Below are 24727 nucleotides of genomic sequence, written 5' to 3'. Positions count from 1 at the left end.
GACCTATTGGCCTTTTCCTACTGGAGTAGTTTTGGAATGTCTGTGAAAGAATTTTTTGTATTAATAATTAACAAAACGCACCATGAAGTTTTCTTTCTGTTTATTAAGCTCCAGCCTTATGCTGGTAATCACTGTCAGGGATATATTAAAAGAAAAATGCCTTGGGCAAGATGAGACCAATGCTGTTGTTCAGTTTCATACCTGTGAAGGTAAGAAAGCCAGTGAGTGAGTGTTCCTAGAGATCAAAGTGGAAGCGTATGCATATCTTGCAAGGTAAGACATCAAAAGGAGCAGGTACCCTGCCTGTGGAGGCACTTCTTTTAAATGAGCTCTAGGTCCCTCCGAGTCTGTGTGCTTCTTATCTCCCTGACTTTCTGCTAACATCAGCAACATGGAGCCCATTTATTGCAGGGGTGTTTCAAACACCTACTTACCCAGACAGAAATAGTCACTGAACAGCTGCTAAACCTGCAGCTGGGATTATTTTAGCCCTGTGAGTGATTCCCTTGGAGAACAGGACCTGGTGTGCATTCTGAAGTGCTGAACACAGGGCTTTTGTTACATTCTGAAGGATTTGTTGATAATCCATTAGCAATATAAGACTTTCAACCTCTCAAAGTGGAAGTTGATCCCCTGTGTAGTATGGATTAATTAAATTTGGCCTCTGTTTGCATTGCCATTGTTCCCTGCCCCCTCCTAACCACATTAAAAAAACAACGAAAGAAACCAGTAAAAAACCCCTACCCAAAACACAAACCCCAACCAACCAAAGCAAGGACCAAATGCAACACTCTGGATAAAAAATATTTGGGCTCTGCAATAGTAGATTCCTGTCACATAGTAGTTTTTTAAATCTCCTCCTAACTTTGAGCAATGGAATATTTTTCATGTATATTGCTGGGGTTTGCTTTACTGGTGTATTTGGCTTAAGATTTTGTGTGTTTAAGAGCTTCCTACATTTTTCTTTTAGCCAGGGGTGAATTTATATGTATAAACATAAACTAACTCAGAGCTAGTTCTCATAGATACGTGGACTGTATGTGCTAATTGCACACCAAGATAATTATTCTTATTTATAAAAACCACGCAGTAGTTGTAGATGTTAATGCTGGTTGAAATGTTTGGAAACTTCCCGTTTGACGTAGCTGGAAAAAAATTTTACTCATGGTTAAATGGAATGCTGGAAATAGTGTGTGTCCCTGTTCTGGCTATTGGTATGTGTGGGTTTGACTATGAACCTTTAAAGCTTATTACTCTGTTTCATGCCTAGGAGTATTTGTCCCTAAAAATAACCTGTTGACTTTCTTTTGAATGGTTCCAGTTCATAAAGGCTGATTTGTTATGAATAAGGTCTACAAGCTTGGAAAAAGAGTTGACATCAAATCTATCTTCAGACATAAGAAACTCCTGAAGTAGTTGTGGCATAATGTTTGTCGTGGTATGCTGAAATTACCTAACAGGAGTTTAGCAACAGCTGAATGTTTGCCACCTTCTGGGCTGCTAACAAATGAAAATATTATTTTTTCTCTCAGTGTACCAGAAAAACCTGCAAGGTGTGTTTAACACTCTAGGCTTTTGTGCTGCTCTATGAATTTGCCTTAAAATAAAAGAGTCTAACAGTTGAGGTGAAGGAGCCTACATAATTTAAGACTCTCCCTTTGCCTTTAGTGCTGTGAAATTGTAGAATAATGAGGTTGTAAATTCTTAGATAATTCCCACTAAGGATCCTATCAGTGGCAGTGCTGCCTGCACTGCCAACTATAGGATGATCAATGCCTCTTCACAGGGTGCCTCTGAGTTTTCTTTCCTGGATGTTTCAGATTCCCTAAATCTTAGATTTAGAGGATTTGAGGTGACATTGCTGTGCTCATGCCTGAGAGGAAGTTATAAAATCAGAGGAGGAATGCTTTCTTGGTTAAGCTAAATGGAGACCTGACAGCATCTATATTGCCTGTAGGAGATAAATGGGGCAAAAAAGGATCAACTGAGATTTATTAGTAGCAAAGCTCAGTATTTTTTTGCAGCAGAAAAGGGTTAAAACGGATGTTTAATTCAAATTAGAACAGGTAGAGAGAGTGACACAAAATTGTGAATCACAGTTTTCCCAGAATGAACTGATTGCATCAAAAAAGTGACCATTATAATGGTATTTTTAAGAAATAAACTCTTGGTTATTTCCTTTTGAAGTGTTTCTGACAACTAAGGGTAAACAGTAACTGAATTTGATGTCATGTAATAAACTATCTCTTTCAGATGGATGTAGTGTTGGTGCTAAAACGAAAGTGGACTATAGTTTTTAAATATTCATTTTTCTACTTGAAATAGTAAGAAAGTTTGTAATCTTACCATTTACTTTTCTGAATCAAATATTTTATGTGTAGGACATGAAGACTTAGAACTTTATGTTATAACTTCATTGATGTCTTAGTTGTCTGCTGTCTGTTTAGCAAGAAATAGTGCAATGCTCAAAATGATCAGGAAGTTATTCCAACTAGCAAAATCATGTATGATCATGTATTGTTACAGGGCTAATTGAGAAATCTGAAAATTGCCAGGCAATATGTAAAATAGCTCTGACTGAAACAAAGAAGCACAAGATTTTTTTGCTTGTGTTGTTCCTGGTCAGTTTCTACAAACAAAAGAATTCTTAATTTTTAATTGCTCAAATATTTATGGAGGAGAAGGGGAAGTCTTGCAGAATGTTTGCCATTTACCTCAGAAATTGGAGAAAAGAGTCTTGAATAAACAAAGTACAAGATCATGTTTTTCAGAGTTCAGGCTGTCTTGAGGGTGTTTCTGGGTTTTTAATTTATTGTTTTAACTTCTTTACAGCTATTCTATCCTTGACAACCTAAAGACTGAAATTCTTTTCCCTTTACTTGGCTCTGTGGCCTAAGGACTTTATGTCCTACAGTGACAAGCTGCACATTCCACATCTGTCATTGCAGTGTCATTGCAGTGTCCCGAACTTAAAATATAATTTTTAAAGGAAACCACTAGATTTTCAAAATGTTACATGCCAAGTTATATAACTAATGTTCTTTGTCATAGAACACAATAAAAATGCTGTATTTCCAAAATTCTAGCATTCCTTGTAGGACAAATTTCAGTGTAAAAGGCTTTACAATAGCGGGTCATTTTCTAGTTTTGTAGGCCTAGTTCCTCTTTATACTGATTCTAAACTGTGATGCTGAGTTTCTTCAGTCCTCCTGTGAGGAAGAGGAGGAGGAGGTGGGTGAATTGTCTGTGGTGTGCATGCAGCTCTTTAAAGGTGCCCTTATGTGACAACAGTGAATGGTCACAGGTCAGCTCAGTTCAGTTCTCTGAATACCTGCCTGAAGTTTGGCAACTGCTAGATGTTACCATGAGGGTAGAGGTTGCTCAGAATGAAAAGATTAAATATACCACAAGGCAACCAGCTCTCATACCATTCAATATTACCATTTAAAATGCTAATTTAATAGTGAGAATTTATGAAAGGAAATGTTCGTGCTACAGACATAAATCCCTGGGCACATAACTGGAGACACAAATTGATGCTGATATAAGGCTTCAGTAGTTGTGCCAAGCTAACATAACGTGCTTTGAAAGTCTGCTTGACTGTGAACCTACAGCTGGAGTAATTTTGAGCAGATGAATGATTTGTCTTTCATTACAAAGACTGTAGATATTCTTGGAGGTATTTAATTTCCTTAACCCTTTGATTATGTATGTATAACTGCCTACTTCACCATTTCCATTTCTCCTGAAAATAGAAGGTTATTTTTCATGCTTTATTGGTAGTGGATGGAATCAGTTAACATGGATGGATTGACTCTCTCTGGTAGCTTCTTATCTTGAGTTATATTGTGGCTTATGTTTAAGTGGGCAGGGGATGTGTGTATGCATTTGTTTATGTGATTTAGACAAATCAGTGACTGCTAACTAATGCCTTACTTGGATGCCAACTAAATTCCTTGGATCTGTTGAAGTGGATCTAGTCCAAACCAAAAAACATGCTCACATGAATTCTTTGAAGCCATTAAGAGAAATGGTTTTGTCATGTTATTGATGGTTTTGATTTTACGTTTTTTCTCAGATTTAATGAGAAGGCCTAGCATATGTCTGTGTTTATCAGTATAGTCATTTATTCCTCCAGCACTTAGTACAGAGGATTTTTTTTCCCTTTTAAGAGTCTACCATTTTTCTCAAGCAAATGGCATGCATGTGCATCTGCTGACAAAATTCTGAATAAGTGTGAACCTAAAAGTTGGATGTTTTTCTCTGTCAGATGTGAAGCAGATATGATTCAAATGTAAAAATGACTAACGCGCTTTGAGTATTTGAATATTTAATCTACTGCCTTGCTGCTAATCTTTGTTTTTCAGTCAGGTGGTTTGGGCAGATAAGAAACTGGATGTGATATTTAATAGGCTGTGCAAGTTCTCTTAACAGAGTTCTTAGGTCATGTTTAATGTTTACAAAAGCCAGCCCGAGTGACCTTGAATTCAGTGGAAATGTTACTCTGGGAGCAGTGTAAGGTTTTTTTCCCTTTCAGACATCTAGGTTTGTTATTCCATGTTGCTGTGTGCACAAGAGTGAAAGGGGGGTGTTAATTATATAATAGATGTTCATTATATAGTGTGCATCTTGCTCCATGTCCTCACTTTATTATAGCTTGCACATTAAGCAACTGTGGGGTTTTTTTTCTTTAGTATTTGCAATTCTAAGTATGGTAGCTCCACGTCATTGCTGTCAGTATCTTCCCACATTCAGTTCTAGAGTGCTTTGGAAATAATTGCTATATATTGTTTTTCAGCAGTGACTGCGTTCTTAAAAATTATTATTATGGTTAATAGAGATGTTGCAGTGCTCCTTTGCATGTCTCTGCAGTTTTATTAATCCTGAAAGATTAAACACAGCATAAAATTAAGGTATTAGGTACTTGATAATAAGTATTGAAGAATACTCTATTATTTTTCTTAATTTTCTCCACTGTCTATAACATTACCAAGAAATAATAATGCAGAACAGTTGTGGTGACTGCCTATACATTGCAGACTTAATAAAATATAATAAAGCTTTCACTGTTAAAATTAACAACTTTCTTTTATAGGGCAACTTGTAGCCTTTCTTTTACCAGTTGCAGTTAGCTTTTATGATTAATTGATTTAAGAGGAATGAACCTGATTCCACAATTTATTATTTCCTGCTGTATTATCTTACTCTTCATTTACAGGATTTCTGTTAATTAGAGATTTGTTTTTGGAGCTTTCAAGCAGAAATTAAGTCTTTGTCTCTTGGTAGGTTGGGAATTACAAGAGGACAGTAAAACGAATTGATGATGGCCACAGACTTTGCAATGATCTTATGAATTGTATTCACGAGCGGGCACGGATAGAGAAGGTCTATGCTCAGCAGCTCACAGAATGGGCTAAAAGGTGGAAGCAGCTTGTGGAGAAAGGTAATGCTGAGTTTGAACTCTGACAACTTTCTCAAATGGAAAAAAATATTTCTGTATATCTTTGTTTTGGTAAGTACGAAGTAGAAATACTGTATGTTTCAGCCTATAATGGAGTTTTTGCAAGAGGCTCAGTAATAGGACAAATTACCAAGGTTTTTTTTTTTGATGAAAACCCAACCAAGCAAAGCCTTGCTCTTTTGCAGGTTCACTTGCTTCTTGCTGAAGCAGATGAATCTTACCCCTAGTACTGAATTATGTTCTAGAGAACTGTCTGTTTCTAGATAATTACCAGTACAGTTTGAAACGGGCTTCTGGATAACGAGGGGGCAGTGACTGTGGGGTTAAGACTGGTAATTAAAGACCTAGGCATTGCTCTAATGGAAGGCTAAGGTGATGCTATGTAACATATTCTGCAATAGTTTATCCTTCCATGGTTATTCATCCTTCGAAAAGTATGTTGAGAAAATGAAGGTAGTTCAAAGCTCACATGTGGAATACTGAGAATTGTGGTACAGGAGTAAGGACTCCAGGCTAAATAAGTATTATTTTTTCTGGCTTAAAAGTTTGTAATACTCTAAATTTCTATGAAAATAAATTGTTCCCTTTTCTAGGTTTGCATCAACATTGCTGTTTACAAGTGAATATAAGTCAATAGTTTCAGGTAGTTTCTTGGGAATGTAAGTTCCATGTGGGTGATGGTTACTGAGAATGACACTTTTTGTTGTGTTTAGGCCCACAGTATGGAACAGTAGAAAGGGCTTGGTGTGCTTTTATGTCAGAAGCTGAAAAAGTGAGTGAACTACATCTAGAAGTAAAAGGTTCACTGATGAATGAAGATTTTGAAAAAATCAAGAACTGGCAGAAGGAAGCCTTTCATAAGCAAATGATGGGAGGATTTAAGGAAACCAAAGAAGCAGAAGATGGATTTAGGAAAGCTCAGAAACCCTGGGCAAAAAAGCTGAAAGAGGTACAGCAGTAGATTGTGTATTAGTTATCCTGTGTTATAATATACTAATGTTTCAAATCTCTATAAGGGAGTAAACTCCCTATTCTTTCTGCTGGACCCTACTTTCTCTTAAAGATCTCTTGCTTTCTGTCCTCTTCTGAGAATAAATATTTTTCTCTTGGTCTCTCCTAATCTTGGTGAGTTCAGTGAAAATCTGGAAAAAGTGAAATTTAAGCTGTCATTTTAACAGTATCTTATTTCATACAATTGAAAATTACAAATTGCTCAAATTGCTCAAACAAAATGTGTTTGTGGGTTTTTCCCCCCCTCTCATATAACATTATCCTTAAATAACAGGTTGGTAGAAGAAGGGGGAACAGGTGAACATGGGAATGAGTGAGAAGTGTTTAGTTGGGAACTTTTGTAAACTTTTTGTTGAGTCTGTTCAATGCTTCTCTAAACTGTATGAGTGACATTTCTTGTGTGGTGAAAGAATGCTCCAATAATTTCCTTACGTTGATTTTTATGTCTTGTTCATTCTTTGGCCTAAATGAAAACAATTTCCCCCTCTCCCATCCCCAAAAAGAAAGTCATCCTGAAAACAAAACATGACCATTTCTCCATTGCCACATGATTTTATGGCTTTTATGGTTGCTGTAGACTGTTCCAGATGCAAAGACTCAAATCTCTTTTGTAGGTGGAAGCTGCAAAGAAAGCTTACCATGCTGCCTGCAAGGAGGAGAAACTGGCAATATCCAGAGAAACAAACAGCAAAGCTGATCCAGCACTGAATCCTGAACAACTCAAGAAATTACAAGACAAAGTGGAGAGAAGCAAACAAGATGTACTAAAGGTATACTGAATGTTTTGACCTATAGCCTGTGCATATTTAAGCTCTTTTTCCTCCTGAATGTGCAGTGAACACCAGTTCACATAGCTCTCTGTAAGTTAGTTTTCTACCAAAGTTTAGTTTTCTCACAAGAATGTATTCTTGCCAAATTTTTCTTCTCTGAAGATGAATAATGTATGGCCTCTATTTCATTTAAGTACTTTCAGCAGGGAGCTAAGCACGATAAGCCAGCAAACTTCTAGGGCAGAATTCTACTTATTTACTAGTGAGGGCTGAGCTATTTCACTTGAGAATCTGAGAGACAGATGCCTAAAACTTGCTGACAACTAAGTATGACATCATTCTTGACTGCAGAATGCATTTTTTAAAAAATGAAGCTGATATAATCCACTTAAATAAATGCTGTTCTGTTGCACAGCTTGCTTTGTCTCTTCAGTGGACTGCTTCTGAGAGGCTTTTAATATGTGAGGAATATATTCCTCTTTTTCCTTTGAGAATGCTTTTCTGGGATCTGGAATGTTATGTTCCAATGTTCCATCAGTTGGGATCTTTTCTTTCCTGCCTGTGGGCTACTTCAGTAAGTTAGTGCAGAGCCTGAGGTTGTATCTGTTAGCTGAGCTCACAGAGTATGTCATTTATGCTCACAAGGATGTACACAATGTTTGGGGTTTTGGTCATAACTCACAGTGCACTGTGTAAATTACTAAAGGAGAAAAGACAGCACTTTAAAAGATCACTAAATACCTTCATTAACTTGAAAGACTTCCTGCTCTGATTTACTCTGTAATTCCTTTGGTTTTTATCTTTAGAGTTAACATTTGTCATGATTTCTGTTAAAAAGCCAGAGAAGAGGCTTGGAGGTTTATTGCAACTGTTTCTGCAGTTTACTTAGATAATTCTCATTGTGCCTTAAGGTGGGTACAGTGGTCATGAAAAGAGTTTGCAGCTTGGCAACTTCTGCTCTAAACCTGAGCCATTACTTCATTGATAGGTCTGTATTGTAGGGCACTAATAAAATACATTGCTAACAGTTTGGTTTTGTGCCCTCAGACAAAAGAAAAGTATGAAAAGTCACTGAAAGAATTAGATAATGCTACTCCTCAGTATATGGAGAACATGGAGCAGGTGTTTGAGCAGTGCCAGCAGTTTGAGGAAAAGCGGCTGCGTTTCTTCCGGGAAGTGTTACTGGAAGTCCAGAAACACCTTGACTTGTCCAATGTTGCAAGGTAAAACTGTAAGACTTCAAAATTAATGCTGAATATACTTCCCTGTGTAAAGTAATAAATGCTTCAAGTAGATCAGAGTTCTGATTTCTTTCTAATGTGTTGCTTTAATTTGAAAGTGGAAGTGAAAGAGATTAATTCTTTGTTTTGTCTAAAAAGAGATTAGCACCTATCTGTAACATTTGCCAGAACCAACAAACCTTCATTCTTTTGGTGTTTTATAATCAAATATGTTCTAGTTAGAAGAGATTCAGCACTTAGAATAAAAGATTGGGAAAAGAAGGTCTTGGTGTATTATGTGTCTTGCATGTTTATTAGAGAACAAACTGGAATTTATTAGTGTAGGACAGCATGAAATTTGTAGTCAATACATTTATTGTTAAAATATTAGAGCTCAGTAATGAAATTACCTGGACCTGGGGATGAATTTAAGATCCATAAGTTAACCACTGCTGAACTCTTGTCCACCTTAATTTCAAAGTCTGCTCTTTATACTGCCATATGTATCAAGCATGTCTTGTATTTTGTTCTTTCTGCCCGAGCCCTCACTGTATTCCAAGAGAGCTAAACTTTTGCTAGGGAGCTCCAGACACAGGAATACTTGCAGGGAATGCTGTAACCATGGTGGTATTTTACATCTCACTTCTAACAGCAGAGGTCACGTGCACTCTGCTTAGCACTTCAAGTGCTAAGAGAAAAGGAAGAACTGAATTTGGCTTTAACCTGAGCAGTGTCCCAAACTAGTTTGCTATGCTGTCACACTAATGTTAATGCTGCCATGAGGAAAGGGGGTGGCACAGAGGCAAGAACAAAAACAGAGCAAGCAGTAAGTAAGGGCAAAACCACTTATTTTGGCATCATTACCATTTTGGGTGGCTTCAAAGTTCTTATGGAACTGCAGTGGGAAGATAGGTTATTTTTATTCTCAGAGTAGATAGATGGTAGAATTGCTGCCCATTTGATTCTGTTTCATCAGGTTAAATGAAACTACAAATCAAGAATAAATGAGAAATAGTTGACCGAATGGACAAGGCTGGGGGAAGACCATAGAAAGTGACCAAGTGGAGAGGCAGTGATTTCCTTTTAAGATAGTTAGAATTCCAGGAGTGGTCATAATAAGCATCAAAGAACTAATAATAAGCATCTAATAAGAACTGTTAGGGTGAAACTAGAGAAAAAGCAGCTATAACTGTTTATCTGTTTCCTTATCTTTGCCTCTTTTAGTACAGAGATAAAAGGTATAGAATTAGTCATGAAAAGAAAGTTTGATTTTTAACTGTAATGATGCTAAAGAGCACAGTCCAGAAAATAGCCTGCTATGTTCTCTAAAGATGTAGACCTAAAGTTTATTGTTGATTTAACTGATGGCTGGTAATGATGTATTCCCTTTCTCAAAATACATGCCTCTATTACTTGAATACACTGAAATGACTGCTGATATAGGGAAAAACCCATACTGTGTATCTTTTCTAAAGCAGTCAAGTACTGTATAGCAAGCAATCGAGTATTGTATAGAAACTGAGAAATGTGGAAGTGTATTTTGAGAAAGTTTGATTCCTTGACAATGCAGCACTAATGAATTCTAATTCTAAATTTTGTGTGATTTGGTCTGGAAGGATTTTCACAAATACTCTACCTTGAGTATAATAGTAGTTTAACTATATATAAAATAATAGCAGTTCTGTCTCTTATTTTATGCCTTGTGACTGTTGTGTTGAGTTTTTTTTTAACTCTTGAGTTCCATATTGCACCATGTTGGTGACTTTGAGATAAATGTATGGTCATGCACATTACCATGTGCATGATCTAGGATCAGAGCTGTATCTGCAACATGACTTCTGTTTATGAAAAACAACTATAGTGAGAGATAAGAAAAAGCAGTAAGGTTCTTTTTTTACAGTGTTTGATACAAATAATACAGTTAGTAAAATCAGACAGTACTCAAATCAGTAAAAGCAGTTAGCAGATACTATACCTGCATAGGAAAATGTTTAACCCATTTACCTCTGCTTCAAGTTTGGGGGATTTTTATTTTTATAATTGCTTACAATCCTCACTGGATTAAGATGGAAGTTTTCACCGAGTCCTGTGGACTTAGCATAAAACCAGTTTCTACTGCCTTGTAGATAAGCTTTGAAATTCAAGAAACTTCCAAGACTGTAGTTCAGTTGTTTAAATACAATCCTGTGTATATATATTTTTTAATGACAGCCAGTTAAATTACACAAGAGTCATAGTTTTAAAATCTGGTAAACAGGGATTTTATGGTGTGGTGAACTTTGAGCAAGTTTACTTGTTGGACTGCTCTGCCCCTTTTACAGGCAGTTAACAGGTGTGACAGTTTTAAAAAGCCTACCTTCCTATAAGTTTTTTCAATATTATTGTGAACTTTAAAGTATTTTTTTTTTAAACTGCTTAGGGATTTTCCATGATCCTAAATGTGATACTAAATTAGAAGACAAATTTGTTTTGCAGTTACAAAAATATCTACCGTGAGCTGGAACAGAATATCAAAACAGCAGATGCTGTTGAAGACTTACGGTGGTTCAGAGCTAATCAAGGTCCAGGGATGTCAATGAATTGGCCTCAATTTGAGGTAAGGTCACAGTACTTAAACCACAGAATTATTTTGTCTAGTTTTTTCCTCTTTGCTTTTTGTAATATTTCATTCTGGTGTAATTCTTAACTTCAAGCTTCCAACACTGAATCTTTTTGTTTTGCAAGTCATAGCAGTTTTCTTATCTCAGTTTTCATTGGGTTCTTCTCATCCCACAACAGTTGGAGGTGATTATGTTGAGCATCTATATAAAGAGAAAATGGGTAACCCAGAAAACTACAGTGCCCTTTTCTAAGCTGAAGTCATTACTGAAGTTGTTAGCTATTGCTTAGTTGATACATCTCTGACACCTGCATATGTTGTCCTTTATGTTCTACTTCTCCCCTCTGGTGGGAGACTTCAGACTTCAATTTTTATTTCCTTGCTGTTAGCAGGTAATTGTAGTGTATGCAGCAAAGACTCTGAAAAAGTCTGAACTAAACAGTTCAAAATTCGAAATCTGGTATTTAAAAATCAATACTGCTCTATTTAAATAAAGTTCCAGTTACCCAGTTAGTCATTTTATTGCTGGATGCCATTTTCAAAAGGAAGGAGTTTTTCCAAGTAGTGTTCTGTTACCATAGCCTACAAGAAATAAGTACCAGAATGTGTCAGTGCAGATCATACTACTCATGTATGATAGCTGGAAGTGGAATGAGTTGGACCAGAATCATGGGTTTAGTTGAAATAAAATCTAGAGATTAAATTAATGGAGCAGAAGCATAAACTCTGGAGTTTTTCACCCTTCCCTTATTAAAGGAAAATAGCACTTGTTTTTAAAATACTGGGTAACTTTAGATGTTTGAGGAAGAAAATTCATAACAGTACTGTAGAATTTCTTTGCCTGAAACACTGAAGTGCAGTTACTTCTGTGTGAGGAAATTACTATCCTTTTTCTTAAGCATGATAATTAACAAATTAAATGCTCCTATTACTGTTTTCCTAATCAAGTTTTTTCTCATTTACATGCTACAAGGATGACGTAAGTAAAAAAGTCATGATCAAATGACTATGAAATTGCATTGTAAACTGCAAATATGCATAGGTCAGTGGTCTTTTAACTGTGGTAACTCAGAAATCCAATATGTATCTTACAAAGTTAAAATAAATGAGGTATTTGAAGAACTGCAGAAAGCACTGGGCTGACTCTGTTACACAGGAATAATAACAACTATGAAAACTTCCATTTCCTGATAAAAATACTTATCTCAAATGTCATCTTTTGTATAGCAAACTCTCTCCTGACCTTTTTTTTACCTTTAAGACTTCTGAGAGGAAACCTGTCTCAGCATAGGATATTAGCTTGCATCCAGTTTGTTTTCTGTTGGTTCCTCCTTTGTATCTATATAATGTATACAGATAACAGGATATCAAAGATTAGCTTTGACTTGATGCAGGAGCTGTGTTTATAGCTGCCTGTGCCATCTGTCCCATCTGAATAATACAAAATATCAAGAAGAGTCTACAAGTTGGCATCATTAGTCTTGTCAATATTTGTGTTGATTCAAGCCTTAACTCCTATAGGCTTTTTAGGATAACGAATTTCACTAAATCCAGAGTGAAGTACCTTAAGGGCTTAAATCTTAGGCAGAGATTTAAACTAGCTTCTTTGTAAGTCATCTGAGAGTACTTCTTGAGAAGTAAGCCTGTCTTACAATACCTTTTTAAATTGAATGTTAACTTTTAAAGCCAGATATCTTGGCATTATTTGAAACTGTGAGCCCTCACAGTATATCTTTTAAATATCTCTACTGGCCAGCTCTTTTGATTTCTCCAGTTGTGTGCCAGGTGTTGGGTAGTTCAAGTCTTTTCAAGGTGTTCATAACACTAAACAGGGAAGTGCAGGTAACCTTGGGGGTAGCAGAGACACCTGTTTGCATTGCTGGAGTAGGAACTAGATGAGAGCTGTAAATTAAATGCTTGAAGTGACTTGTCTTTAGAAATTATTGATAGTGTTGTGTACATAGATGTATGTTCCATAAGTCAGTCTGAAAATTAATTGTGATAATTACTTGTTCAGTTGAATTTCTCAGTCATGTTTTGCATTCATTGGTAGGAGTGGTCTGCAGACCTGAATCGCACTCTCAGCCGAAGAGAAAAGAAGAAGGCTTCTGATGGAGTGACTCTGACTGGCATTAATCAGACAGGAGACCAAGTTTCACAGCCTAACAAACATAGCAGGTAGATTTTTTTATGCCTAAAAACACTAATTGGAAAAGATTGTTGCCTTCAAATGCACAAAGCTCTACAAGATCAAAAAGTCACTGTCCAATCAAATGGTAATTAGCTTCGAGCATTTTGAGTGATGTCTCTGCACTTCACAAATTAATTTGGGAATTATTCTCCATTTTATAGCTCTCTTTCCATTGGGAGCTGAAAGAAACCAAGCTTCATGAGAAACTGAACTTTCTGTATTTGATCTGGTGGTCTCTTCCTACCTTCCCATCTCTAGAAATGATAATAATACTTTGAGGTCTTAGTTTGCAAAACATTTAGTCACATCAGAATTCTGGATGTGGTTAATACAAAACTGTTAACATCAACTGCTTTAAAAAGGAATGAAGCTGGCCAGAAAAATTGCATTGCCTTTTATTTCGGTCAGTAGGAAAAAAGAAATTGTCATGCACAAAGGATATTTTGATTGTGAAGGAATGCTCCATGTGTGAGACTTTCCAAGCTTTCTTGAGCCTTATGCTGCATTTGATAATGTTTTATTTTTGTTTAGTTGTTTATTTAATTTTTTTTTGTCTGAAGGAGGGGTCTGCTAAGAAACTGCTTAGTGGGACACCAGTGACAGCATTCTCTTATACAGATAGGGTCACCATAATGCTTTTTCTTTTCCAAATTAGCAGTCTTAGTGTCCAGAGTAACACAGTGCAGTCAGTACAATCAAGTTACAATCCCTTTGAAGATGAAGAAGATACTGGGAGTACTGTCAGTGAAAAGGAGGACAATAAGATCAAAAAGTTGGTGAAATGTTGTTTTTTAATTGTTTTCACATTTGCACTTTCTCTGTCCAGGGTTTTCTATTTTCGGTTTCTATAGCACTATGCTGGTCCGTGCATGAAATGTTCTTAAGCAGTTGTGTAAGCAACACTGGAACCTAACTTGTCTTTCCTAACAGATGCCATAACTGTTGCTTGATCTTTGGTTTCAAATTACTATGGTTATTGGCAGTTGCTAACAGAACTGCTGTTGCTTTTTTTCCTTCCTTTCCCAGTCCTATAAAACGTTAAAACTGATGTGTTTTTCTAGTGAAACTGCTCCTGGAGCTTTACTGCTCTGTGTCTTCTCACTGAATAAATCTGCTTTTAAGATGCTCTCTTGTTTTGTTTAGGACCTTCTCGAACAGCTGCCTGTTGCTTCAGTGTACACTCTAGGGGTATTCCACTCTCTTAACTGGCATGTGCATGCTCAACAGTGAACTTCCCTTTAAATGATCAAGTTGTTGCAGTATAATGAAGTTTTTTTTACTGGTGGATTGCAATATAGAAAATGTGTTGGAAGCTATCGTAGAAGTGTATAGTGGTTTGGGAGGAAGGTACTGCAAAGCAATTTAAATGTCTTACCTAAACCAGATAATTCCTCTCATTGACTATGGCATCCCTTTTACCTTTGCAGAGTAAATTATCCCTTGGATTTTTTGATAGCTAAGTCTTTTGAGTTTGTGGGGAGATTGGCGTGTGTTGGTTTTGCCTTTTTCTAACTTTGTAAGCGCTTTGCAAGAATGTTTTTATTTTTTAATGAGGCCTTGTCAGTTAAAGATAGATGAGAAGATACCAGAAAGAAAGTTTCAAAGCTGGGCCTTAGAGTGGAGTTTAAGCATATTTAGGGGTATCTTAGTGGTATTTCTAGTCTCCTATTTTAAAAGAAAAATAATAATTTCAAAATTTATTTTCAGTGTTAGCAGCTATGAGAAAAACCAAAGCTACCCTACAGATTGGTCTGATGAAGAGTCCAACAACCCCTTCTCCTCCACTGATGCAAATGGAGACACCAATCCCTTTGATGAAGATACCCCTCCTGCCATGGAGGTGAGAGTACGTGCACTCTATGACTATGAGGGCCAGGAGCAAGATGAGCTCAGCTTTAAAGCTGGTAAGTTTGCAACGTTCACTTTAAAATATTTATCAAAAAGGAGAAAGGTAGGGGATTCTTTTTCTCTTCACCTTTTATTTTCTGAAGTCACCTGTTTCTCTGGATGTGCAATTCCACATACAGGATCCTGTCTAACCATCATCCCTCCTAGTAGTGCTTTTTGGTATCCCGGCTTGGCAGCACTGACTCCTAAGCTCTTTGGAATATGTTGGGTTGCCTCTGAGATATTCCATTCTTATCATCTTAAGTAAAACAAGATGACCTGCAGAACTGAAAATCCTCTCTCCCCCTTTTCTTCCCTGGTGACAGTAACAGCTGCTGCTTTTAGCTGTCTGGAAATGCCAACCCTACAGAGTTGTTTTCTAAAGGAAAATACTACAGCAGCTATTCTTGAAATGGTATTAAATCAACTGATACCTTCTCTGTTTATATGGAAAGCATCCAATTTTTTGTATCCAACTTTCTGCACTGCTAACTTTTTGGGGTGGAAACTTTTAGATACTTTTAGATACTTTTTAAACTCTCTTTTCACCCCTCTTCAGTGTATGTTAAGCACAGGAATTGTCTTTACCTGGTTTTTTTAGTCTTGTGTTATATTAGGGTACACTTAGTACCTCTTCCTTCTTAAGGTGTTGTATCTTCCTGGAGCCCCAAATCTTTTTTCCTCACTGTTAGAGGAGTTGAGAGAACAGAATAGATGCAGCTGATGGGGGAGACCCATCACACACTGTTTCCACACACAGGAAGGTGACATCAGGGTGTGATGGCTGCACACCACAGGTGCTGCTGCCTCCAGCTGAATTCTACCCCCTGTTCATGACTTTCAAGCCAATTGTCAACTGTCTTGCCCAGAATTGCCAGAGACATTTTCCAACCAGGAATTCCAGAACAAGATTGCAGCAGTAGTTTAGAAAAAGCAAACAGAACTTCATTTTGTGCAAATGAGAGAGATGGACACTCCTTGAGTTTGTCTCTTGACCCATTTGCTTGTCATTTATTCCCATCTCCTGTAATAACCAGATGAATTGTAATAGAAAAATAGGATTCAAGTGTTGAAAAGAAACTCTAGAAAGCTCTTGGTTCTGCCTCCCTTTCAGCTAGGGTTAGTTAGAAGTGTGCTGTTGCTATACCACCTGCTGTGGCTCTTAGGTGGATGTTAGGGCTAAAAGTTAGGAAACCAGTCTGTGTTGTAGCTAATCAGGGAACTGCAGGATGTCTGTTCTGCTGATAAAGGGGGGCACTCAGAACAGTGTGTCCCCAGGTCATATCCAAAATGCAGTTTGTGCTTTCTGAACCAAAACACCCCCCTGCTCAGGAGTTGGTACTCATCCTCCTTTTTTGTTAGTGAAACCACTGAACAGCTGACCTTCCTTCTTTGTAGACAAGTATTGTAGGTTTCCGGAGTGGAGAAATTGATTATTTGTCCATGAACTTTGCTGAATTGTGCCCTGACAGACGTACAGTAATAACAAAACATCTGGTACTTTCAGTGGAAAGCACACAAGCCAAAAGTTACTTTTCATTCTATAGACCTTACCTGCTCCATTTTTCTCAGCAGGGGGTGGAAGCATGCTAATCCTCTTGAAATATATCTCTATATCTCTGGTAGCTGTGAAGCAGCAAGGGTTTACACTAATGAGTCTTTCCTTGGCAAAACCATGCAGTGTTTATATACACAGATGTAATGGTTAAATGCAAAGTTAGGTGGTGTGTGCTGGAGTACCAGCTGTGTCACTTGCATTAAACCACTGAACCAAGTGGCTCTCAGTGTGTGAGGGCTGTAGAAATAAAGCAGAGGAGGTATTAACTGTGAGAGATATGCAGACTTCACTTTAAAAAAGAACAGTACTTTGAAGGAAGAGCATTAAAGAATGTTACAACACCAATTTATGGCATTGATACAATTGTAGGAAAGGGATTATGTGCGAGACCATGAATCCCCTTAGAGATGCTGAATAGGATGGCTACTTAGTTATTATGCAGAAGTGTTGTATTACTAGCTTTACATTGACAATACAAAAAACTAAGGAAAATAACTCATTCTAGGTCAGGTGGGAGCCAATTTAAAATGTACTCAATGCAGTGTTCTTCTGTAGATATCCCTAGGCTCCTAAGCAGCTGTCAACAGAGGATTAATGCATTTTAAGGATTTATTCAAATGTACATGGATTTTCTCAGATACGATTTCCTTGGATATTCAAAGAATTTACCTACAAAATGCTTCTAAATACATATTACAGAATATATGCTCTGCACAGTGTCCATTAAATGTACTTGAATATATGAAACTCATTTTTTTACTAGAGTACTTTTAAAGCTGGTGCATTTTGTTTTGTTTTTTTTTTCTCTTGGCAAATAGCTGTGGGAGGCTCACAAAGAGCAAGAATAACTTTATTCATCTCTTATGAGAGGTTTTATAAGCATGTAAGAAGATGGGACATAATTATTTACAGTATGTCTGTCTCACCCTCCTGTGAGAATAGTGACAGTAAAGGTTGTCCCTGCAAAGTTGTCAGAGTATGTTATTCTGTGTTCTGGTTTTATCATCACAGTGGTTTCATTGTAACTGCTGTGCAGATGACACTTAAAAGTGTTAATATTTTGTTAGACCTCCAGGATCACTGAGTTTCCAAGCCCAAGCTTTGATACAAATGCATTTGTTAGAGCATACCCTCATTGAAATGTGAATTTTTGATAGTCTTTATTTCCACTCTTTATTAACACGTTTCACAGAAGGTTTGAAATTGTACACTCCCATTCTGCAGCACTAGAAAAAGTGGAAAAGTTGTAACATATCTCCATAAACCAAGTCTCAAGTGGCAAACATTATTCATAATGGGTATTTATTAGTTTTCTGATAGGAGATGAAGCTTTAACCTTTTTATCTAAGAGAAAATCTATAAAGATGAGTATCTTGAGAAGATTTAATATGAACTTGTCAATTTCTACCAAAGAATTTATAGTCCTTAGGATAGTTTATAGTCTCCTAAATGACAACAAGACTCTCTACTATATGAGACTGTAATAAGTGTTAATATCTTCATAATCTATTTCCTATTACTAAGATAAAACACACATCAATTTTATCTAGGGAAGACATTTGACACAAATTAGTTGCAAGAGAGGAAATAATTGCTACTCAATGTAGCCTTTTTTGCCTGGCTGAGGTGGAGCTTCCTTTGGAACTGTGGAGCATCTTGGAGTCTGCAGTCCAAATATTCCCTGAGGATGTGGAATATCAGATGTGCATTGTAGTCAAAATGAAGTTATCTTATAGTTCATAAATGTCTGAATGGATAGTCTGGAAGTTAGCAAGCAAATTCTGAGTTGCTTAATCTTTGTAGCATTTTTTCCATGTTTCCCTTAAAACCTTTAGGCGATAAGCCTAATGAAACATTTATTTGACTTGCACTAAGCTGGGGAAAATGTTATTTTTTTCTTCAGGGGATGAGTTAACCAAAATGGAGAATGAGGATGAGCAGGGCTGGTGCAAAGGACGCCTGGACAATGGACAAGTTGGTTTGTACCCAGCAAACTACGTGGAACCAATCCAGTGACAAAGGACAAAATAAACACAGAAGTGTCACAAGAGCTCTGTAGGCCTGTGCAGTGTATTTAGGTGAGGTGAGAGGAAACTGAATGGATGTATAGAGTGTATATATTTTAATGAAAAGGTGATGGCTTGATACTGAAATAAGGCTGAATGAAAGACAAAAGCGTGACATTGTTTTCACAACTTGTACACAATGCAAAGGAAAGAAGTAAGGTTGAAAAAATAGTATGATAGGAAAAATATTTTTTAAACTTTTTTCTTCCCACAATGTCTGTTATTGTGGATACTAAACATTTTTGCATTTTCTATGCTTATGCCTCATCCTACCCCAGGTATGTGGCTTACGCTCACTTTTGTTCAATCAATTATTTTAAGTGACCTTCAGTAACTTGCAACTTGAATTCTAAAGATTATTATAGTTAATTTTTTATTTGTTCTTATCAATGTCTGAAAGATGCAGTATTTTTTTATTTAAATGCTATGTAGTTAAGCACCTTTTTGTATGCTTTATCAATTAATACTTAAATTATGACATAGATTTAGTTACCACTTGACTGAATGAAATCTTTTTCCATGTTGTAGTAATCTTTCTGTGTTGTCAGCATGGCTTGAAGTTGTAAATGGAGTTGTAAAACAAAATACTGTATTTAATAAATATCTGTTACAGAAGGTTATTTGTAGCAGAGATATCTGCAGGTGTCATGGGTTGGGATTCTATTACAAATGTTCTTTATGTGGGTTGACACTTGAACTAAGAGTTTTCCATCTAGATCTTAAGTGGCATTCAAAAGAAATATAAATTATACATAAGCCCCTGAAGAGTGGCTATTTCCAGCACATGTTTGCAGGGAAAAAAAAAAAAATCTCCTTTTAACTGCTATTGATTTTTGGGTGATTTGAAATGTTAAATCTGTGAAGGCTGATTATCTTGAACAGAGAAGACTGTAAAATAGACTAAATACTTTTATTAAGAGCCTATCTATGTTGTGTATATGTACATATAATTTGATATTCCAAAATATGAAGAGCATGGCTATTAGTTATCAAGCCTTTTGGTGTCAATAAGATTTAGACTATTTTAAGAGTTTAAATTATAGGTATATTTAAATCTGCTTTCCTGCCATATCCATTACTGTACCATAGACAAAGTATTCTGTGATTAGATTTTTCGGAAGTACAGTAAATACACTAATATACTCAAAATCAGTATTTGTGGATAAATTAATGAGTCAAAGTATAAACTAGCTTTAGTCCAAACATGGATTATTGTAGCAGAACACTGTAAAATCTACATTTGTTTGCAGTTACAACTTGGCCAGCTGTAATCGTGTCAAATATGCACTTGTGACATTGAAAACTGGGTTGTAAAACTACAGCAGATCTGTGTTAAAACTAAGTATCAGGTAAGTGGATATGCCATGTTAGGAAGCTACACTGTAATGAAGCTAACAAATCTTTTCCAAGGTAACTATAAAACACTGTTGGTAATCTTGGACTTTATAGTTTGCTTTTGGAGCTTATAGGTATATTTAGTCATCATTTTCAGTGAATCCAAATGTGCAAGCTTAGAAAGTGGATGTATGTATATGTCTGTCAACAAAAACTTACCAACATGTTTGTTCATCCACAGGACAGTTGCTAAAATTGTCAGGAATTACTGGTTTGGCTCTCTGTATTGTAAAATATTTTAGAAAACAATAAAATCTGTTAATCTCTTAAATACACAGAATGCACCTTTTACTATTTCAATTTATGTCAAAACACAAATAATCTGTGCATTTCATTGCAATTTGTGGTGACAAAACCTGCATTGTGTAAAAGAGCCACAAGCAGGAGTGTGACATTGTGCCATTGACAAAAAAGGGAGTTGCCATGCACAGGAATTCTTGGCAAAACATTCCAGCAGAATCTTCATGGAAGAAGAGGAAACTATTTTATGGGTGTACAGAGTCCACTGTGATGCTGCTTTCTGTGGTGTTGTCAAGTCTCAGATAGCGTGGGTGAGCAGTTAAGATTTTTATTTCTTTTTAAATATAGTATCTGAATTTTTATTTTCTGCCTTGCTGACTGGCAGTGATTAATGCAGTGTTGTTTGTGACAGTTGGCTGAAGGTTTTCTCTCCACTCCCCCATCAACACCTGCTGAACAGCAGGTCCCACAGGTTCATCCCTGGTTCAGCCAGGGTCTGGCTGGGGGCCTGGCAGCAGTGTGTCCCCCAGGATTAATTGTTTAATATATTACTCAGTGCCTTGGGTGAAGGGGTCAGTGGTGGCACAGAGCTGGGAGGAGCAGCCAGTCCCCCTGGGGCTGCACAGCCCTTCCCAAGGACCTCAGCAGGGTGGAGGGATGGCAGAGGGGCTGTCTGAAATCCAGAAAAGGCAAATGCAGGGTTCTGCACTTGGGGAAGAATAACCCCAGGCACCAGGAGAGGCTGGGGGTGACCTGCTGGAGAGCAGCTCTGAGGAGAAGGACCTGGGGGTCCTGGTGGGCAGTGAGCTGTCCCTGAGGGTGAGGAGACCAGTCAGAACTCTGTAAGGTACTTTTGCAGGTGTTTCACACTTCTGTGATCCTAAGTAACTTATTAAATAATCAATTAATTATCAACTGCCACCTTTCTACTTAAGCTTTTAATAAATCTACAAGTCCAAACAGGAATCCCTCTGGGATACACTGGTATCCTCCCACCTTTACTACTATAGTCAGTAACTGATTAAATGTTCATTTATTTCATAGCAGTTTACTTCAGCTTTTATGAGGGACGTTAGCAAGAACTCTTTGAACATCCAAGCCGCTTGTTACCTCAGCTAGATCATCGTGACACATGAAAGCCCCAAGCCTGCAGGTAAAAAACCAGATCAATTGTGAAGTACTGTGCTGATAGACACTTCTAGAATCTGTATGCAGGAAACACTGAAATCTGACTGCCCTGGCAGAGACAAAACATGATGTGGCAGATGCAGGTGGGTTTTGGAGTGGGATGCTACATGCAGCTGGAGCTTTGCAAGTCCCTTGCATTGCTGGTGCAAACAACAGTCTCACACAACTGAGTGTTGCTGCTTGTAAATCCCAGTAAAGAGCAAGAGTTTGGCTTTGCACTGGGCAGTGGTGTTAGGATGTAGACACTTCCAAAAGTGGAGAGCTCCATGAAACCTCACCTCTTTGAAGTGGTTATGCTTCATGATATTATCAGGACAAACACTGCATTAGTACTAAATAAAAATGGTGAACTGGTTTCATCAACTGGTTTTTAATGTAGACGTTAAACTTCATTCCTATGTGCTGGGAGAAACATCTGCATGCTTGATCTCTGTCTTCCAGGGAAGGTTTTTTCTGTATGAATTATTTTTGATGCAGTGATACATCTGTGACTGCTGTCCCTTTGAGGTTACCATTTGCAGAGGCCTGAAACCTGATGAACTGCAGTTGTCATGAGACAACATAATTACAGCATAACAGTGAGCAGAAACAAACTTTGCCTAGTGTGACTGAGCTTTCCAAAGGGCATCGAGCAGAATTTGTACTTACCTGAGGGCACTGAAAAGCAGTGAAAATATAGCTGCCATGACCTGGGACTCTACCTGTATTCCACCATTTCTCAGCAGCACCATGAGGAGAAACCAAACAAGGAGGGAGGATTGATAATAATTGGCAACAGCACTGATGGAATTTCACAGAACTAAAAGCTTTGAGTATGGGAAATGGCAGCAAGTGTTTTGGAGCTTTGAGAAAATAGGTGTCCACTGAAGCTGTAATACCCCACAACTCCAGGCAGCTGCAAGTGCCAATTTCTGATTATCAAATCAGCTAAAGAACAGACTGTTCTCAGGAGAAAATCCCAAATAGTTCTCCCTTGTATTTATGTGCCCTGGCAGGGCTGTCTGGCCAGCCTTGCTGTGGCAGTTGGATAAGTGAGAGTAGGAAAAAGTTACTTTGCCTGTGCTTCATCAGCTCACGGAGCAGTCCTTGTGCCCAAAAAATGCCCAAATAATACAGGAGGAAGCCCTCCATTTCCAAATGGCTGTGAAAAAAAGTGGGGATTAGCACAGGATCAATCAGGGAGGAAGGGCCTCCAAATGTCTTCTATCCCATCTCTGGCTCAACACTGAACTTGGGACAGGTTGCTGAGTGTTGCTGACAAGCTCCCAGGAGAGTTTCCACAGCTACTGTGGGCAAACTGCTCCAATATCTGATTGTCCTCATCCTGAAAGCATCATCTCTTCATATCAAATTGGAACTGTGTTGTGGGTTAGTGTGAATTCTGAGCCCTTGGCTTTAGATTTGCAAACCAGCATCCCCCACCATCACACTCTGGCAGTGAATTGCTCTCATTTACACATGATTAGAGGCTCCTAATGCAGGGCAGGCTGCACTTCCCAGGTGTTTGTTTCTGAGCATACACATATACAAGGGTTCCTCCACTTACCTTTGTCAGATCAGCTGGCAGGGAAGCAATTCTTAAGGGTTCCCTGTGCTCTGGGAATACAAATATGTGTTCTAGCCACTCTTGGAAACCAGCAACAAGATGTGATACTGCCACACTGATGTACAATTGGTAATGTAGCACTTGGGGGCCACTTTCCCACCACTGCTGCTGTTCTCTCTCTGTACCTTCCCTCTTTCTGCACTCACTCAAATCACAAACTTGCTGAAGAATGAGAGACCCACCTCTATTCCCTAGAAAAATTAATCACTTTGCAGGGTTTATTCTGTTGGCTTCCTTTATTTAGATCAGTTTGCTTCTCCCCTGGGCCTGGACAATCACCGTTAGTGGGAAAATAGGATATGGGGGGTATTTCCAAAATTTCTTGAACAAATTGGTTTTCATTCTCATGGCAAAGGAAAAGACAGCACAACTTACCATGGATAGTGGTACCAGGGAAGGAATCTGTATATCTTGGATAGATTTTGTCAAGATGCTCTGCTGAGAGTTTGGGACATAAACAGTTAATCAGGCCAGGGGAGCCAGTGATGCTCACAGTGCTAATCTGCTACTGGGCCTGAGTAAGAACCTGCATTGCTCACCAAATTGGAGAACGCTCAGTGCCTAATCCACAGCCGCCCTTGAAGGTAAGTTGTCTGGTTTGGGAGTTTTTTGTGATTTGGTTGTTTGGATTTACTTTGGGCTTTTTTTCCTATTTAGTCAATGTGCAGAGCAGCCAGTGAATTACAAGTACTGACTTTTCCTTTCTAGAGATGTCCCAGCTGATCCCTTCCTTTATGTTCTCCATTTTCTATATCACCTGTCTTCCACAACCTCGAGGCTACTCTGTGATTGCAGGACCTGCTGACCTCCTTCCACTTCACACAGAGATGCTTTTATTCCATCTTGTCCAGAACTCATCTCCTGGCAATCAGCTGAGCTTGCAGTCTGCAGCAGGAGTCTGCCACAGAGTGAACTGCAACATGTGGCCTTAGGAAGAGGTGCTGTGTGTTTCTGAGCACTGCATAGGCCCATTCCCCTCTGCCTGCCTGCACAGCCCGGGGCTTTGAACAGCAGCAGCTTTTTGACACCCCAGCTTGGGACAGAGGTACCACTTCTGAGACAGGTCAGCAAAGGCAGAGGAACCAGCCCCCTGTGGTGTTACTTGCCTGTGACTTGCAGAGATGGGTCTTGGGATGCTGCAGTAGCAGCACCTTGATATCCTGATGTCAAAAGTCCCATTAAATGGCAAAATGGCAAGATTCTACCACACTTTTATTTTTCTTCTGTGGTTTGTGGTTTTTTTTTTTTTTTTTTTTTTGGTTGGTCTTGGTTAATTTTTAAAATCATTGCCAGGGTAACTAGTGCCTGACTCCTCAGCACACGCTCCAGCAGAGATCCCTGTCCCAGTGCCCCTCTGTGGCTGCTCTGAGCAGTGTGGCCAGGACTGGCACTGACAGGTGTCACCAGCCCAAACAACTCCCCAGAGACTGGTAAGAACTGGGGCTTCTGAGCTGCTCGGGGACACCAGGAATCTGCAGGATTTAAGGCACAGAAGGTGCAGGGGGGAGGCTGGGGGGGCAAAGCTTCGGAACTGA

General features: G+C 38.2%; 1 protein-coding gene across 5 annotated transcripts in view; it reads left to right on the top strand.

Annotated features, from left to right (window-relative positions):
* Nucleotides 1-20438, top strand: part of PACSIN2 (protein kinase C and casein kinase substrate in neurons 2) — a 51650-nt gene extending 31212 nt beyond the window's left edge. For 4 of the 5 annotated variants that reach the window (XM_021535490.3, XM_077783193.1, XM_077783194.1 and 1 more), the window contains 9 exons: nt 5287-5443; nt 6175-6410; nt 7087-7242; nt 8290-8465; nt 10938-11058; nt 13115-13239; nt 13908-14024; nt 14960-15156; nt 18601-20438. In XM_021535490.3, the coding sequence (XP_021391165.1) occupies nt 5287-5443; nt 6175-6410; nt 7087-7242; nt 8290-8465; nt 10938-11058; nt 13115-13239; nt 13908-14024; nt 14960-15156; nt 18601-18713 (1398 nt within the window). In that variant the 3' untranslated portion in view covers nt 18714-20438. The remainder of the gene's footprint in view (nt 1-5286; nt 5444-6174; nt 6411-7086; nt 7243-8289; nt 8466-10937; nt 11059-13114; nt 13240-13907; nt 14025-14959; nt 15157-18600) is intronic. The other variant, XM_021535492.3, reaches the window with a different exon arrangement.
* Nucleotides 20439-24727: the final 4289 nt, after the last annotated feature.

Source organism: Lonchura striata, chromosome 5 (assembly GCF_046129695.1).
Source record: "Lonchura striata isolate bLonStr1 chromosome 5, bLonStr1.mat, whole genome shotgun sequence".
In the NCBI taxonomy this organism is placed as follows: Eukaryota; Metazoa; Chordata; class Aves; order Passeriformes; family Estrildidae; genus Lonchura; species Lonchura striata.
This window is presented reverse-complemented; position numbering and strand designations above follow the sequence as displayed.